This window comes from Elgaria multicarinata, chromosome 7 (assembly GCF_023053635.1).
Source record: "Elgaria multicarinata webbii isolate HBS135686 ecotype San Diego chromosome 7, rElgMul1.1.pri, whole genome shotgun sequence".
Classification (NCBI taxonomy): Eukaryota; Metazoa; Chordata; class Lepidosauria; order Squamata; family Anguidae; genus Elgaria; species Elgaria multicarinata.
In genome coordinates this window covers 13,317,857-13,335,367 of record NC_086177.1, presented here as the reverse complement: position 1 = coordinate 13,335,367, position 17,511 = coordinate 13,317,857, and the positions used below count along the sequence as shown (strand labels likewise).

The 17,511-nt window shown below is 42.8% G+C and overlaps 1 protein-coding gene across 2 annotated transcripts in view; it reads left to right on the top strand.

The window, feature by feature from the left end:
- The first annotated feature begins 14,699 nt into the window (after window positions 1–14,699).
- GABBR2 (gamma-aminobutyric acid type B receptor subunit 2) overlaps window positions 14,700–17,511 on the top strand; it is a 353,790-nt gene continuing 350,978 nt past the window's right edge. For both annotated transcript variants that reach the window (XM_063130215.1, XM_063130214.1), the window contains exon 1: window positions 14,700–15,151. In XM_063130215.1, coding sequence (XP_062986285.1) covers window positions 14,855–15,151 — 297 coding nt within the window. In that variant the 5' untranslated portion in view covers window positions 14,700–14,854. The remainder of the gene's footprint in view (window positions 15,152–17,511) is intronic.

Here is a 17,511-nt window from a genome sequence, read left to right as displayed (position 1 = left end):
AAAACTGTTGTGGTAAGTGACAACTATTTATGACACACTGAACAATTACTGTGAACATATAGATACAATAATGAATGCCAAACAGTTCAAATGATGTACACAACTGTGTTAAGGTAACAGTTACTCCGGATATTTATAGCTGTTTTGTTTCTTCATCAGATCACTCTTATCTCTTTAATTGCAGGCAGGTGGTCGTGAACATCCACTGGGTGATAAACTTTCTTTAGTTAGGGGAAACAACATATAGTACAAACACTGATTTGTGTATTCCCTCTAAAGAGCATCAAATCTCCTCCAGTTAGGACAGACAGAAAAACCAAAGCTGCCCAATCCATCTCCAAACATAGCAGGGAAAGACCTCTCTGTCTGAAATTCTGGAGACCCGCTTCCTGTCAGACAATACTGAGCTAGGTGGAACAATAGCAATTAGACATATAGATCAATTAGACTTACTCCCTAATAAAAACGCACACAATTACAGACACGTGGATCTATTTGGCTGTTGAGTAAGTTCATCATCTAAGAGCAAACTTATTCTGTAGCTTTGTGTCCAGAACAGCTGAAGCAGGGCCGGTGCCTGACTATTTTGCACCCTAGGCAAGGTGAGCTACTTTCACACACACACACACACACACACACACACACACACACACACACACACCCCAAAAAAATGCCAACTTTAATTTTTAAGAACATATGTTTCCTGGAAAAAATAGGAAGCACAAAACTTGAAACTGCTAAATTTATTTTAAATTGCAATAAATACATCATGCCAATCATAGCAAACAAATTGGAAAGGAACGTCTATGGGTCTAAAATGAATTATTTAATAGGAATATCACCTCCAAATCATCCCCAACTCACACACGCGCGCACACACACACTCAGCATCACTCACTCCAAACAAACACACGCATGAACACATGCATTCACTCAAAGACCCCATGCACCCCATTCACCCATACATTCTCCCTCTCTCTCTCTCTTCCGGGAGCGTTCCAGAAGTCCGAACGTGGAGCTGCCCCATCCCCACCCCCACCCCATCCCCAGCGTCCTTGGCTTTGCTTTGGCTGGGCGGGTGCGGGGAGGGGCGGCTCACAGCCAACGCACATGAGTGCTATGCTGTGCCCGGCGCCCCCCTTAGCTTGGAGCTCTAGGCGGCCGCCTGAGTGGCCTCTATGGTAGCACCAGCCCTGAGCTGAAGAGATGTATTAGCAAGCTTGGGCAGCTCCCAAGGATTGCAGAAGTATTAACACATTAATGGGATCCCAAAAACAGCTCAAAGAGGACCGCATGCTCAGTGGCCATGGAATGCTGATTTGACTGTTGGGGTAGGGGGAAGGAAATGGAGTATTCCAAAAGTTGGCATGCCTGGCTTGCTGAAACCCTGAGCAGCAGTGCTCCACACTGCACCATTTTGTTGTAGGTCCCACTTCTTCTGTCTAATACCATGCTTGGATGATCCTCTGCCTATCCATTTGAAAGTGAAGTGGGACCACCCAAAAATGAGGTAGTGGTTTTACATATTCAGAGGCCCTAGATATACAGAAGTATATTAGTTTGTAAATGAAAATAAAAAATAGACTAACATGGAACTGTGAACTCCAGAACCTTCAGAATGTTGAAGGGTGCTCATATGGTGGTGTGGGAGTAAATGGATAGCAGGAGAGGAAATTTATCTGCTTAAGTCCTTAAAAAACCTAAAGGAAGTATTGTAGAAGTAGGAATTAAGCTTGAGGTGGGGACTGGGGTAAGGATAGGGATGAAGTACAAACTCTACAAATAGTGATCTGACTAGAGGATGAGTGCATGGACAACTATTGAATACGTTATTGGACTAAGTGGAAATATCACACAATATATTAGATTAGGCAGTAACAGTTTTTCACCATTATAGTCTTCAAGCACAGAGAAGTTGGAAAAGGTCCACATGGTTGCCTCATTCACAAGCAGCCCCCAGACACATGGGATCAGGTTACAGAAAAGTAGCTCTCACATGGCTGTAACTGCATCTTAAAAGCATATGCATGAACATGCAGAAGAGGATGACAGGAGATGGTTGGTTAGGGGCTATATTTTCCTAACCCTTCAGGCAAGCCTGTTTCATTATCCACAAAGAGGACGTGCTACAGAAATTGTGTGTTTCATCAGGAAAACACACACAGGGAAAATCTTCAAATCAGGAGTAGTGGTATTGCTTTTCTGCCAATCTACAGCTTCTAAGCTTTCACACAAGAGGAAACAAAGTATGTCAAGAATTTAGTAAGTGCCTCAAAACTGGAGATGTGAGGTGTGCCCCATGAGACTTCGATGTGCACTATACAGGAAGGTTTCAGGAGGGAGGAAAGGAAAAAAGGAACCTTTCTCCTTCCCACTCTCTAGAACCCCCCCCTCCCCAATATATAGCAATCCAGGAGTAGGAATTAGGGTTGCAGGTTGTGTACCGTGAAGTTAAAATATTTCATTCTCTCTCCTCCCCCTGCTATTTGGGGAAGTTTTACTTGAGGGGAGGAGGAAAAAAATATCATATTCCCTTTCTCATGTGAGAATCTTCCACACCCCATTCGTGCTGTAGAACAATAAAGCATGTAGGTTCAGAGCTGGCAGGCAGCCCCAAACCTTAAGTTTTAAGTACTTTGTAGCACAGTGAGGGAAAGTAGAAGTTTTCAGGAGTGTGGCTGGAGCCCTGAATAGGGGCGCTCCTGTTTCTTGCACTCCCTACTTGTTAAAGGCCAGTTCTCAACATATATTTGCCACACACTGGCTGTGTTCAGGCAACATAACAGTCAACGGTGGGGTAATAACACAACAGTGGTTTATCTAAGGGATACTCCACACGCAACATGATAATAACCAACTGTGGTGTGAATTAGGATAAACACTGAATTGACTATTAGTCCATGCTGAAATGACTCACTCATCCCCCACCGTCTCTCTTCTCTTCAGTCCTCCCACTACTATCCCATCAGCTGTTGCTGCTGAACATCTATCATGCCAGCTGGACTAGAGTGGCAGCCACTGTTTTGACTGCTGTTGCCTTGCGACTCTGTAGCTGACGAAATAACCAATGGTGGCCGAGGAAATAAACAATGATGCCCTCCACACAACATGATAATGAATGGCGACTCAAATAGCCAACTCTGTACAGCTTTGGTTATTTTTGTTGGTTATTTTGGCCAATTAACCAAACGTTGGTTAAAAAACTCCTGCCATGCAACACGATAACCCACGGTGGGTTAAATAACCAACTGTCAACTACTTAAACCACCATCAGTTATCATGTTGTCTGGACCCAATCAATAGCACATCTCCCCATCTGAAGAAGGAAATTAGGCTGAAACAGGGTGACTTTTATTGCTCCAATATCGCAAATGAGAAAAAATAAAAATAAAAACCAAAAATAACCGACACTAGCTCAGCAACTGAAACATAAACATTGGCCATGGCCTGCTTGAGTAACTCTGTCTGGGAAGAAGTTCTCTGGAGAGATCTTGATGGGAAATTAGAGATGTAAGAAGCCTTTGTGAAGTTGAGCCATTAGGACATACAAATAGATCCTGTGTGACGTATGTAGAACTGAAGAAGTGAATGTAGCTCTAAAGATCATCCCTTCCTTATACCATTCACCATATAATATCTGTTACAGGTGTCTGCTCGGTGTGATAGGTGAAGTTGTCACAGGCAGGTGCATCTGTCTATCCACTGGGAACATAAGGAGGCTGCTTTTTATTAAGACACCTGCTCCCTAGTAGTACACTTTGCCAGAGCTTCTCAGTGCCAGTAATCTTGACAGGCAGCAACAGGCCATGGAAACGAGAAGATAATCAGCTGGAGAATAGTAGTTTGTTACCAGATAACTACATCTGTGGCTGAAGTGTACATATAGAAAGAACCACCATTTTTAATACTGAGAATACCACACCAGCACAAAAGAACCCGCATATCAATAGTGCTTTTTGTGTGTGTAAATACAAGCTTTTTTCAATGGCAGGATTTTCCCACAAGGTTTTTACACCAATTTCAATCAAAGCAGCAATGAGAATGTTTCATACCATGACTAATAGCTTTGGCTATTGGGAGGTATAGAAATTAATTAATTAAATAAATAAATAAATGATAGCTCCTAGTATTTGAGAACAAGAAACACTCAATAGGGCAAGCCTGTACTGTATTGCAGAGGTGAGGCATGGAATAAATAACATAGTGTGTGTGTGTGTAAGACATGAGACAAAAGGAAAATGGGATAGGAAGGGAGGAGAAAAACAAGCAGACTCAGGCACCGCTTCTTAAAGTTACATTTTAAAAATTAATGTACCTACAAATTAGGAGTAGCTGCTCTCATTCCTCCCATAGATTGAATTTGGCTCTTCATCCTGCCCCTCAACTATCTTGGCAATCCATTTGATAGATATACTGGCAAGCAAATTGACCCAATATAAATTAATTCATCATCATCATTATGTATACCAATAGTGATCTCAATTCATAGCTGCGTGTCCTTATATTTATGTAAAATGGCATCATCCACACAGAAGAGGGATCAGTAGACTTAGGGGGGGAAACAAGGGAGGAGGAGGAGGAGGAGGAGGAGGAGAAGGAGAAGAAGAAGAAGAAGAAGAAGAAGAAGAAGAAGAAGAAGAAGAAGAAGAAGAAGAAGAAGAAGAAGAAGAAGCCGCCGCCGCCGCCGCCATGGAATGTTGACTGATAATTGGGTAAGGTTGTGGAATGAGCTGGACCATTGTGTAGGAGGGCATGGCTGACTGGACACTAAACATGAGTACTTCACACTGCAACATTTTGTTGCTGGTCCCATTTTTTATTGAAAATATTTATAGGCTGTTTTCCCATTGGAGTATTCATGAATGCTCATTCATTTGAACATTTTTTCAGTGTCTTAAGAGCAAACCTTAGCACAATAATAAAAGAAATAGAAAATGCCAACTTAGCAAAAGACCAACTTAAGAGTGCCATCCTATGCATGTTTAGACAGAATGGCTGGCTGTGGTTTTTTTTTGTCTAAACATGCATAGGTTTGCGACCTTACATGCCGAAAATTTGCCTAAATAAAAATATATTTGCCTGCCAGTGGAAGGACAACACAGAGGGCGCTAACTTAGCCTTTCTCAAGAGGGAGTTCCAGAGCTTGAGAGCAACCACCAAGAAGGCCTTCTCTCATATCCCCATTGAATGCACCTCTTATCACAGTGTGACCAAGATAAGGGCCTCCCCAAAAGATCTTAAAACCTGGGCAGGCTCCTATGGGAGAAGACAGTCTTTCAGGGAGGCTGGTCCCAAGCAATATAGAGTTTTATAGGTCATAGCCAGCACCTTGAATTGTGACGGGAAACAGACTGGTAGCCAGCGAAGCTGTTTTAATAGACAGTCACGTGCTCCCTGATACACCCTTAATGGCTGGCAGCTGAATGTGTAAATGAGTTTACTTGAAAAGCATGTATCATGACTGGCTGTTGTTTTAATAATGTATTAGTTTTTATATGTTTTAATCAGTTTTAAGTATTTTATAATATTTTATATTCTGTGTTGTTCCCTGCCTCGCTCCACAGGGAGAGGCGAGTAATAAATTTATTATTATTATAATTAAAAGTTCTTTCTGTGGGCCCTAATTCAGAGGAAGTTAGTCAAGTCAAGACTATCCTATGTCTAATTGATTTCAATGGGGCTTAACTGTGTCAAACTTTCTGTGGATCACAGCCATGTTGTTATATTTGTTGTGGTTCATTCAAGAACATGAGAGAGCTTGAGCTTGAATATGGTGAATATGCAAATTGTTTCTGAAAAAAATATGCATGTCTCTGGAAGCAACTCATAACATTAGTCAGATGAGTTTACATGAAATTATACTCAATTTAAAATTAAAAACCTAACATTATTGGTACCTTATTCCTAAACATTTATTTGGATGTTCTTGCCAATTTTAGTGAAAGGTCCCATTAATATTATAGGAACTTTGCACTTCTAATAACCTTTAATCATATGTGATATTTTATAGCCTTACAGATTTATTGAGTGAATGATGAAGTGACAAGAATTTTATTTCTGTGGGAACTATAAATGTAAGAGATTGAAAGACCGTGATTCAAAATTCATGTCCTCTTTTTCTTTGTCTGATTTAAAATAAATGTGATGAGCTTTCAACCAATTCCCTTGAGCAGACTTCTCTGTAATTTGATAAAACACTCTAGCAGAATATAGTCAGAGAGCTAACATTCTGTAGAGTTATCTGAAATGAAATCTTTGCACATTTGATTTGGCATTAATAACTCACTATAGGACAATGCTTGGGGGCTAGGCTCTCTGTATATCTGCATGTGTATATTTATTTGATACAATGCATAAATAAAATGATACAGTACAATTTTAATGCCTCTATGCCCATTAATACTGGTTTTATAATTAATTTGCTAATATTATTTTTTAAATATGAAAAATAATTAAGACTAATATTTTAAAAAGTTACAATTGTCAGATCAAAAATTATCTCTAGGAATGTTTCTTCATATTTTCTGTTAACACATTGTACAGAAAATATGTGGGGCGACGTTCACTTGTAGGAATCCCTGTGGTACTTGTTTCAGACATTTTATGTCATATTTTAAATTATCTTTGTAGACACAATTTCAATTCTAATAACAAGCAATGAAACAAAAATAGATGTTCCATCATTTGAAATCCCCCTCCTTGCTGCACCACAGATCTGTCTTCATAAAATAAAATTTTATTTTATTCATAAAATAAATTTTCTTAATCCAGGTATTTAAAGCTAATTATGAAATATAAACAGTAGCACAACACTAAGCATGCCTACTCAGAAATAGACATGAGTTCAACGGGATTTACTCCCATTTAAGTGTGCATAGCAGGTTAGGCAAAGTTTTGGGACTGTGGGCACACTTGGGAATATGAGAAAATGGCTGCCATCGGAAGCATGACTAAGGACAAAAAACCTGCTCAAAAGACTGGGTACAAGGCAAATGTGGGGACAGAGCCCCAATACAGTAAGAACTTCTTTGAACCCAGTTTTCCGCACTGACAGAAACCTATTTCACATAAGGTGATCCTATGAAAAGGAGGACAGGGCTCCTGTATCTTTAACAGTTGTATTGAGAAGGGAATTTCAGCAGGTGTCATTTGTATATATGGAGAACCTGGTGAAATTTCCTCTTCATCACAACAGTTTAAAGCTGCAGGTGCCCTGCCCTCTTTTAAATCTGGTCACAGTATGGCTGCAGTATAGCTCATGCAGCTTTAACTGTTGCGATGAAGAGGAAATTTCAACAGGTGTAACATGCATACAAATGACACCTGCTGAAATTCCCTTTTCTATGCAACTGTTAAAGATACAGGAGCCCTGTCCTCCTTTTCATAGGGTCAGCCTATTTCACAGCAACCTCAGCTGCCAGCAAGTGTTATTTATATTTTTTAAGTGGGTGGATTAGGGCACCTTGGGAGGTGAGAAGAAATGAATTTGGGGACACACTAATGCCTATGAACACCATCTTGCTTACCCCAGTCTATGGGATTGCAACCTAAGAAGGGCACATATTCGATATGCTTTCTGTCAGTTGCATTCGTTTCATCATTCTTCATGAAAAGTGATAACATTTTGGGAGGTGTATACAATAGATGCATGGCAAGAGTTTTAACATAGATTTGAAAGCAACCAGAGCTAAAAGATTTAAAATAATTAGGAATAAAAGAAAAGAAGTGTTGAATGACATTAATTAGCCTTCCATTGTACTAATATATTGTTTATTGATTTTGTGCAACAGGGATGGTGAACTACTTTCAGCTCGAGGGCCAAATTCAATTTCAAAAGAAGCTCTTGAGGGCAGCATTCCAGTGGTGGGTGTGGCAAAAGGGGTAGGGCCAAAATGCCAGCATATTTCATTGTAAAACTCTGACTGCCAGTCACTTAGCCTTAGGAGAAGCATTCCAACCTATTAGAATGGAGGAAAAACTGCAAAAGCCAGGAAATCACCAAGCAATTGGTGATTGGGGGAAAGGGGTGGGGCCAGGGAAAGGAAGCGTGCCCATCTGGAGAATCCCAGAGGGCTGTATTAGGATCGCAGATTTGGCCTGCAGTTCAATATTCATGCCTGTTCACAATAGCACCCCATGTCTCACTTAGTAGCTGATGACAGTCTATGGTTCTTAACAGTTTTCCTTTGAGCTTTGAATCTCACATGATTGTTGCTTTTGAATTAATTTCTTCAGTTACAATGCTTTTGGGAGCCTAGTATCATCAACATACCTTAATTACCTGATATTAGACTAAGTCTAAATCTAAATCTAAATCTATTTCTAGGATGCCTTTAAGGGTATCACTTTCCTTGATACAGCCAAAAGCTAAATTGAATGGTAACTGAAATACAAGTATGTGCTTACCATATTTTTTGCATTTGAATACAATGTGAATACACAGTCAAATGTTTGCATATGCCTTCTTTATTTTAAATTAGATTTTATTGTGTCTCATGGTATATATTAAGGGTATATTTTGTTCTCTGATTTGGATTTTTGGATAATGAGGTTGTTATATAAATCTAAATAGAAATCTAGGCTCTTAGATTTTTCTTCTGGACTGTACAAATCTCAATTTTTTTCTGTTCTTTGCAGCTACCTTTTATCAGCTAACGAATTAGGCTTAAAACCCATTACTCATCCTCTGTAAAAATGTGTTTATGTTATAGAGTAACATAAGCAAAAAAGACAAGTTATAAACTGCATTTACATAATTAATGCACAAAGCAGTTTCTCACAAACCAGACTTAAAAAACAGGATCATGTTTCTGAGATAGACAATAGAGGTGGAAGGTGAAAAGGAGCACCCATCTCTATTTAAAAGACAGTAAGCTCTCACAATCATCACTGCACACTATGGGTAGCTGTCCACAAATGCTAGCACATGTGTAGACAACCACTCCAGTGGGCTGTTTGATCATGCAAACTGCCCGTTGTCTCTTTCCTGCCAAACAGCCACAACAAATACACCAAACTACAACACACCCAGCAGCACTTCTTGGTGACTATCTTTCTTAATTCCTTTACTCTTCTTATGTGAAGGGCTTCCAGAAAGAAAGGTGATCAGAAGGCATTATGTATGCACCAATTCCATCTTTCCCCCCTTATTTTCCATGGTAAGAAAAAAGATGGAAGAAGCGGTGGGAACATACAGAATTACAAATGAATAACCTCATCTGGAGCCCATGCCCCATACATTTCTGTAAATGAAGCAGGGAAGTTGCTATCCACTCTACTGTGTAATGATCAACTCCACTCAATTTCTTGGCTAAAGATTTTTGTTCCTTCCTGTTCCTTGCCACATGTTTGCATTGTATCTACTCCTTTTCCCACCTTTCCCCCTTTTTACTGTGTTCTTTCCCTCAATTTTTTATTTCATATTTCTGCTGCCTGCCCTTTTCTCTTTTGCATAATTTTGCTGTCCCAGTGCTGTGTGTGGACCAGACCTTTAAATTAAAGTTTTATTTACTTGTATTTGTTGAAAGCTTTAAATGATTTTTTCATTAATTATGTTCACCACGCTTCTTGGTTCCATTATATGTATGGGCATTTTTAATGCTGTCAACAGAATGATGACATAGTGCTGAAACTAGAATGCACCCATAATACCCTTCTAAAACCAAGTGGAAATGCAGCAAAAAAACCATGAGTCAATGTACATTCACACAGCAGTACCACCATAAATAAAGAATGAGGCTCATTCCTTATGACCCACTAGTGAAGCCTTATTGCTGAGAATGATGCCATCTGTTAACGAGTAGCTGCGTTCTACTACAGTGCATGAACAAGGAACGTCTCTAGGAAAATGTTAGCAAGCTTAGTCCATGCAGCATCCTTTGCAATTTTACAGAGACATTAATGAAATTGTTTTTAGGATTAAACATGCCTTTGATGAAGTGGGCTTTAGTCCATAAAAGTTTATGCTATAATAATTTTGTTCATCTTTAAGATGCCACAAGACTCTGTAATTTTTACTTGTTAGGATTTTTCTCACTTTCAAGTTTCTCCTTACTAAAGTTGAACACCTGCTTTATTAATTACAATATTCATAAAAATACAAACACCTATGGTCTGGTACAATTGAACTTACAACCCTACTACACTTCGATATTTAAAATGTACAAAATACATTTTGTACATTTTGTACATTTTGTTCATCTAATTTAAATTCCTTTAAGATTTGCTTTATTAATTTTCCTTTTAAAAAAAATAGAACTTAACATAGTAGAGAGTTGAAAACCTAACAATAAACTACCAACAAATTAACTTTGCTGAAACCCTATATCTACTTACCTGGGAGTAAAGCCTATTGACCCGAATGGGAGTTACTTCTATATAGGCATGTATCGGATTGTGCAGCTTCTGATTACTTGGCTCAAACTATTTTTCATAGAACCACGTTGAATGACATTAGTTATATTTTTCTGTCCTTGCTAATTTAAGTTCCATATTAGGCCAATGATGTCAAGGCAGTTGTCCCATAGCTGACAGCTTACACCTCTGAATCTACCTTTTTAATATCCTTCTGCTTGGATTAATATTTTGGTCCTGCTGGCTCCCTGTGTCTGCTTGCTTTTCTGGATAATGCTGTGAAGCTGGAGAGTGAGGGGGGAAGTCTGAAATAAAAGATTAAGAAAAAAAATCAAATAACTAGTGTAAAACCCATGTCTCCATGGTGCTAGTAGTCCTGCTCCTTTCCTGCTTTTTTGTCCCTCAGTCCTCTTACCATAGAAGGGATAATAATGCAATTATGGCTCATGCATAGTGAATCCCCCCTCTGAAATTTGCATGTGTCCCACTGCCTCCCTCACATGTCCTGATTGGCTGCCTCTGTCCCTTTTCATGTTCCTGCTGGTAGTGACAGCCTAACTGTGGGGCTGCACTTGGGACCTGCCTTCATGCCACACTGATTGGTTGAGAAGGACTGTCTGTCATCCTGCTGGTAGAGGGGCTGCCCTGCCTGTTTGGCACAGAGGAAATCGATTGCTATAAAAGCTCAAGCTTTTAACTTTTTCAAACTTCCAAAATTTTCTGCATGTCTACACTGCTCAAGCTTCAGTTTAAAACAAAAATGAGCAAAATCAGTCTGGTAGATCTCTAGTAATAAATCTTACACTACCATATTCTTATATAAGATGGAGAAACCAGGCGGTTTGCAAAATGGAAATGTCTTCACCAGAACGTACATATTCAGTTTTGACTTGAAAAGTGCAAAATAGAAGACCTGCAAGGGAGTCAGTGTTATATACCTGTGTGCAGATGTCTGAATGAGTATATAAAGAAATGAGTGTAAATGTGTCCATAAAAGTTATACTTTGTTTTTTATGTTGGACAGATCTGAGGTGAATATAAGGCCTTAGCTAGACCTAAAGTTTATCCCGGGGTCATCCCTGCCTGCTCCTGGGATATCCTGTGTGTCATTTACATGAACAGGGATGACCCTGGGATAAACCTTAGGTCTAGCTAAGGCCTAAGAACTGCCTTGCAGGATCTGATCAAGTTCCATATAATCCAACATTCTCTTTGAAAACCAATGCCACATCGCTAGGGACAAACTATGGAATGGCCATCACCTTTATATCTTGCTTATGAACTTCCAAAGGCTGAACAGTGTTGCAAACAGAATGCCAGACTAGATGTACTTTGGTCTGATTGAGCAAGACAATTCTGATAGCTGATAGCCATTATTGATAAACCCTATACATTGATCTATCCTCCATAAATCTGTATAACCCCTCCTTTTAAAAGCCAGTGGCCATCACCACATTCTGAGGCACTGAATTCCATTTATTAATTTTAAAACTTGATGTTGTGCAGACTTCTACTGTTACTTTCTACTGTTAGTTTTTCCCTACCCTGTGCCTGCTTACCCTTCCCTGTACCTGTTGGCATTCTCTTCCCCTCCTTATTGTTTTACTATGATTTTATTAGATTGTAAGCCTATGCGGCAGGGTCTTGCTATTTACTGTTTTACTCTGTACAGCACCATGTACATTGATGGTGCTATATAAATAAATAAATAAATAATAATAATAATAATAATAATAATCATGCATTGTGGCTAAGCAGCAAAAACCTGGGGCTCTCCAGAGGTTTTGGACTTCAGTTCTCAGCAGCCCCAGCGAGCATGGCCAATGGTCAGGAATTCTGAGAGCTGTAATCCAAAACATTTGGAGGTTACCATGCTGGGATAATCTGCAATAGACTATATATGGGAGGTTTTGCATGATGATATGCTTCTTTACAGAAAAATATAGTTGACGTAGGACTGGACAGCCTTTTCAAGTTGAGGATGTATCAGGTGGGGTGCATGTGGAGATAGGAGCTAATGTGTTTCATGATACAGTCCCCTCCCAGCCTGGCAAAACGAACAGGCGTGCACAACTTGTGATCCACCAGCTGAAATTGGCCCACCTGCTATGTTTGGTGGCAAGGCTCGCCCTCATCTCAGGCAGCTGATTTTGGATGTCATGCAAGGGCAGCAAATGATTATTATTGTTGAATGTTTACTGACAGGAATAGGGGAGTGGAAACATGTGTAGGATGTTTTGCCTTGTGTGCCAAAATAACTTTATTGATTGGCAGGTGGAGGTAAGATGGGGGTTGTTGTTGTTCTGCCCGATACAGCAAAATGTCTTCGGTAATTCTGTTTGATAACTTATCAGAAGCTTCATAAATCTTCCAGATTTGCTTCAAAAATAGAGAGAGGTTGATAGGCACATCTCAATACATAGATGGTGTGCTGTTTGGCTTATTCAGACTCAAGTTTTGTAGGTCTTCATAGAATCATAGAATAGCAGAGTTGGAAGGGCCCTACAAGGCTATTGAGTCCAACCCCCTGCTCAATGCAGGAATCCATCCTAATGCATCCCTGACAGATGGTTGTCCAGCTGCCTCTTGAAGGCCTCTAGTGTGGGAGAGCCCACAACCTCCCTAGGTAACTGATTCCATTGTTGTACTGCTCTAACAGTCAGGAAGTTTTTCCTGATGTCCAGCTGGAATCTGGCTTCCTTTAACTTGAGCCCGTTATTCCGTGTCCTGCACTCTGGGAGAATCGAGAAGAGATCCTGGCCCTCCTCTGTGTGACAGCCTTTTAAGTATTTGAAGAGTGCTCTCATGTCTCCCCTCAATCTTCTCTTCTCCAGGTTAAACATGCCCAGTTCTTTCAGTCTCTCTTCATAGGGCTTTGTTTTCAGACCCCTGATCATCCTGGTTGCCTTCCAATTACACCTTACTAATAACACTAGATGTATTTGAGGGTTCCAGGTTCAATCCCCACCATCTATCAGAATTTTAAAACCTCCCAGGTGATAAGAATTTGAAGAGTTGCTACTGTCCAGGTTAGGGTAGACCAGTCCTGGACAACTTCTGATCCAGCAAGGTCAACGCAACCTACCATTTTAGCCTTCTGGGGAGCTTGGGTTTACCTCTGGATTTTGCTACCTGCCTCTGATTGCAAAGCAGTAGGAAGGTCTCTCAAGCAACTTTCAGATCACAATACATGCCTGGTGAGCTGCATTAGGCTTGAGAAGTCAAACATGGTGCCGATCAGGAGAAGACAGCAATGGGCTAGACAACAGACGAACAAATGGCCTGACCCAGTATAAGGCAGCTTCACACGTTTATGTTTACTCTAAAATACCCCTCCCCCCCCAAAAAAAACCCAACCTGTGTTTAATGTAAGTTAAAGGTCATTTGCCTTCTTTCTGGGGAGCACAAAACAATACATAGTGGGCCCTTTCCATGTAAAATGAATGCTTAAGCCAGGCGCCTCAGCCTTTACCAACAAAACGCCCCTCAGCATGTGCCCGGTCAATCCTTTAACTTTACCCAAAATATTTTGTTTAAAAAAAAAATCTGTGCGTGCGTGAGGGAGACAGAGCGAGGGCACCTCAGCGCGTAAACGCTTCGATAAAAGAGAACAGACAGGTTGCCCCCCCCCCCAAGCACCCCCGCCACCGCCGCCAAGCGTTCCTTCCCGCCTTCCCCAGCGGCCCTTCTCTCTCACTCGCCTCCCCCCGCCCCGCCTTCCAATGGGCTCTTGGACGTGCCCAAACCCTGCATCTCCTGCGTCTGGCGTTTGTGTGTGTCGTCTCCTCGGCGGTAGCGGGTAGGACAATCCGCAGCCGCCGCCGCCGCCGCCGCAAACAAGACCTCTTTCGGGAAGGAAGGAAGGGAGCGAGCGAGCAAAGCCAAAGAGCAGGGTGGCAGAGATTTGGGCGGGCACACGAGGGGACTCTCGCCTGCTGCATTCAGGAGCCGCCGCCGCCGTTTTCTCCCTGTTTGGCCGGTTGTGCGCGCCACTCCGTGCGCGCTGTGTGGTGTGGCGTGGTGTCTGTTTGCAGCGGCGGCGGCGGCGGCGGCGGCGGCAACAGCAAGAACCACGGCGGCGGGAGGGCTCCGGGGGAATGCGGCACTAGCGTCCCCAGCCTTGTGGAAGAGCTAAGACAGCTCCCCCATCTTCACCTCAGCCCTCCTTGCTTTTACGCGTCGCCTCCGGAACCTATACCGGGAAGACTGAGAGCGCCCTCGCCCAGCCTGGTTGTGGCTGAGTGAGGGGCTGAGGAGGCGCCCTCGTTGTTTTGGACTGGGGGTGGGTGGGAAAGGGGGGGGGCAGCAGCAGCTCCGTTGCTGCTGCTGCTCTGGTGGTGGTTACATTTGGCCGCCCCGAGGAAGGAACAGTCGCCATTGCCAGAAGGATTAGAGTCGGGGGGGCCGCAGCGTGCGCGCCCCTTCCTCTCTGCCGGTACCTTTGCCTGGCAGAGGGCAGCGGGCGCCCTCGTGCTATTGCCCCCCCGATCTCCCCCGCAGGATGCTTGCCTTACCCCGGCGGCCGAGCGCGGCCACCACCTCAGCCTTGCTTTTGCTGCCGCTGCTGATCGCCTTGGCTTGGGCGCGGAGCAACTCTCGGGGGCTCGCGGGGTTGCCCCCCAACGCTGCCACCACCACCCCTATCGCCATCATGGGCTTGATGCCTCTCAGCGACATGGTGGAGAAAGGAAAGATTGGCCGGGGAGTCCTGCCGGCTATGCAGCTGGCCATGGAGCAGATCCTCAACGAGTCCTTGCTCAACCCTTACTCCCTGGACCTGCGCTACTACGACACCGAGGTGAGTGAGGCAGAAGGAGGCTCACAGCGTGGCCAGCGCCGGGCACCTTCCGGTTGTTGGGTTGGGAGGGCAACGCAGTTGTCATTGATCCTAAGGGATGGGGCCACGGTGGGACCAGCCTTGGATGCCAACCTGCTGCCAGCAGTTTGGTCTGGGATGACAGGATGAAAGATTATAAGGGGAGTCCGCCTGCCTGTTTAAACGGAGTCCCTCCAGTTCGTGTTTGTGCTCCTCGCCACAGGCGTATTTATTTGCTTATGTATTTATTTATTTATTTATTTAATGCCGACCTGCAAGCAGCAGTGATTGGCCTCGGATAAAAACGATGCGAGTCGAAAAGAGAAAGGCATTTTGAAGACGAAGTCACTCCGGTTCGTGTATCTCTCCAGCGCCTTTTAAAGCCAATCTGCAGCAACAGAGGTTGGCCTTGGATGGAAATGATGCGAGGCGGAAAAGCCATTTGGAAGGGATTCCACTCCAGCTATTTTAAACGGAGTCACTCCGGATCTTATTTGCGCTCCCCCACCCCCACTCCCCCGGTTGACACACTCCGTGGCCTTGCTGCCACTGTGCCACGAAAGAGAGCGCCGTTTAGCTTTTGCAGCTCGCTTCAGCGGGCAGCTTCCCGGCCCAGCAGCTTGGGCTAAACCTGCAGCGCTCGCTGTGCCGAGAAAGCGCCGCCCGTTATTTAAGCAACAGATGCACGTCAGGGATTTGTGGTTGGTGAGCTCGGAGCAGGCGCTTGGCCACCCGCATAGCTGAGCTGCAGCGTTTGCGTACTTGGAGCGCCACTTGATGCTCTCTGTGAACTCCTGAAGGGCGAGCAGGCGGCCAGTCGGATTGCTAGCGCTTAGCAGGGGGAGAGGAAGGCAGGACGGAAAGAGATGGAACCGGGTGGGGCGGTTTGTCCTTCCTCTCTAAGAGGTGTGTGTCCAATGGTGGGGGGGGGGAGGCGAAGAGAGGATGTTGGCGTTGGCGTCTTCCAGGAGCAGCACCACCAGCAGCCGCTACGATCGGTGGACACGGAGCATGCTCTCCTGTTTCTCTTGGCACTCTCTCTCTCCTCTTGTGACTCAGTTCTCGCTAGCTGGTTGGCAGGTGCACATTTATACAACAGAACACAGTGCACATGCGAGTTGAGAAGGGAAGGGAGGGCTAAGGAGAAAAGTAGGCGAATATTTGGCTGGAAGCTTAAGCGCCCATTTGTGAAATCCAATCAGTGCGTGCCCCGAAAGAGTTAATTTTGCAGTTTCCTCCGGTTGTCGTCGTTCTATGTCTGCCATGCATAATTCTTCCTGTAAATGCAGGGTTACACATCTGTACACTTGGCTTGGAGAGGACCGGAGGAGGCCAAGGGTTCCAGACCACTGCTGAACTCCTAGTAGAAAATTCCCTATGCCGTTCGACTTTATTGTGGCATTAATTAAATGAAGTGCTGTTATTGGGGTGGACACATTAGAGGCTTATTGTTTTGTGCTTGGGTTTTGGTCACAATTCAGGCAAACGTGTTTGCGGCAAATAAAGGATGCTCAAGTGTTGGACCTTTCCTGAAGGTGGCAGCATTTTCTTATGTAATACTTGTGTCTGATGATCATTGCCAAGATAACTCTCCTGTAAGGAATGTCTACTGAAAAGCGAGATGTTAACTTTTCTTATCCCAAATTTGTTTTTACTGGCACAATCTAAGGCTTCCCCCATTCTGCACTGCGTATTTAATGGAAATACTTGCAAATTTGCAACAATCAAATATGCTGTGGGTCATATAGTTCACTGTATCTAGCTCCTTTTGATTTTGAAATTATTGGTTTTCTTTAAAGCTGTTATTCACAGTTCAGCAGAATGCATTTTCCATTTCTGCTTAGAAAGGAAAGCATGGGACAATTTTTTAAAAAAAGAATTTTTATTTCCTCGAGGAAGGGTTCAACTGTGCTTAAGCTAAGGTTGTAATTTATCTGTAGGAAAATTAATAGTGATAAAGTATGAAATGCTTAATAAAAGCATATTTTGTACAATACAAAATACAAATAAATGATCACATTCATTATGGATTATTTGAATGGATGACTAGAAAATGAAATTGTAATAATAAAAAGGTGGGCAGACATGCAAAGAATATTTCTTCATATGTCAGTTACAGAAAATCACTAATTTAAGTGAAAAGATTTGAGGCATTCAAAATATTAATGATAAACAAAACCCTATGAAGAGAGACTGAAAGAACTGGGCATGTTTAGCCTGGAGAAGAGAAGAGGAGGGGAGACATGATAGCACTCTTCAAATACTTAAAAGGTTGTCACACAGAGGAGGGCGAGGATCTCTTCTCGATCCTCCCAGAGTGCAGGACACGGAATAATGGACTC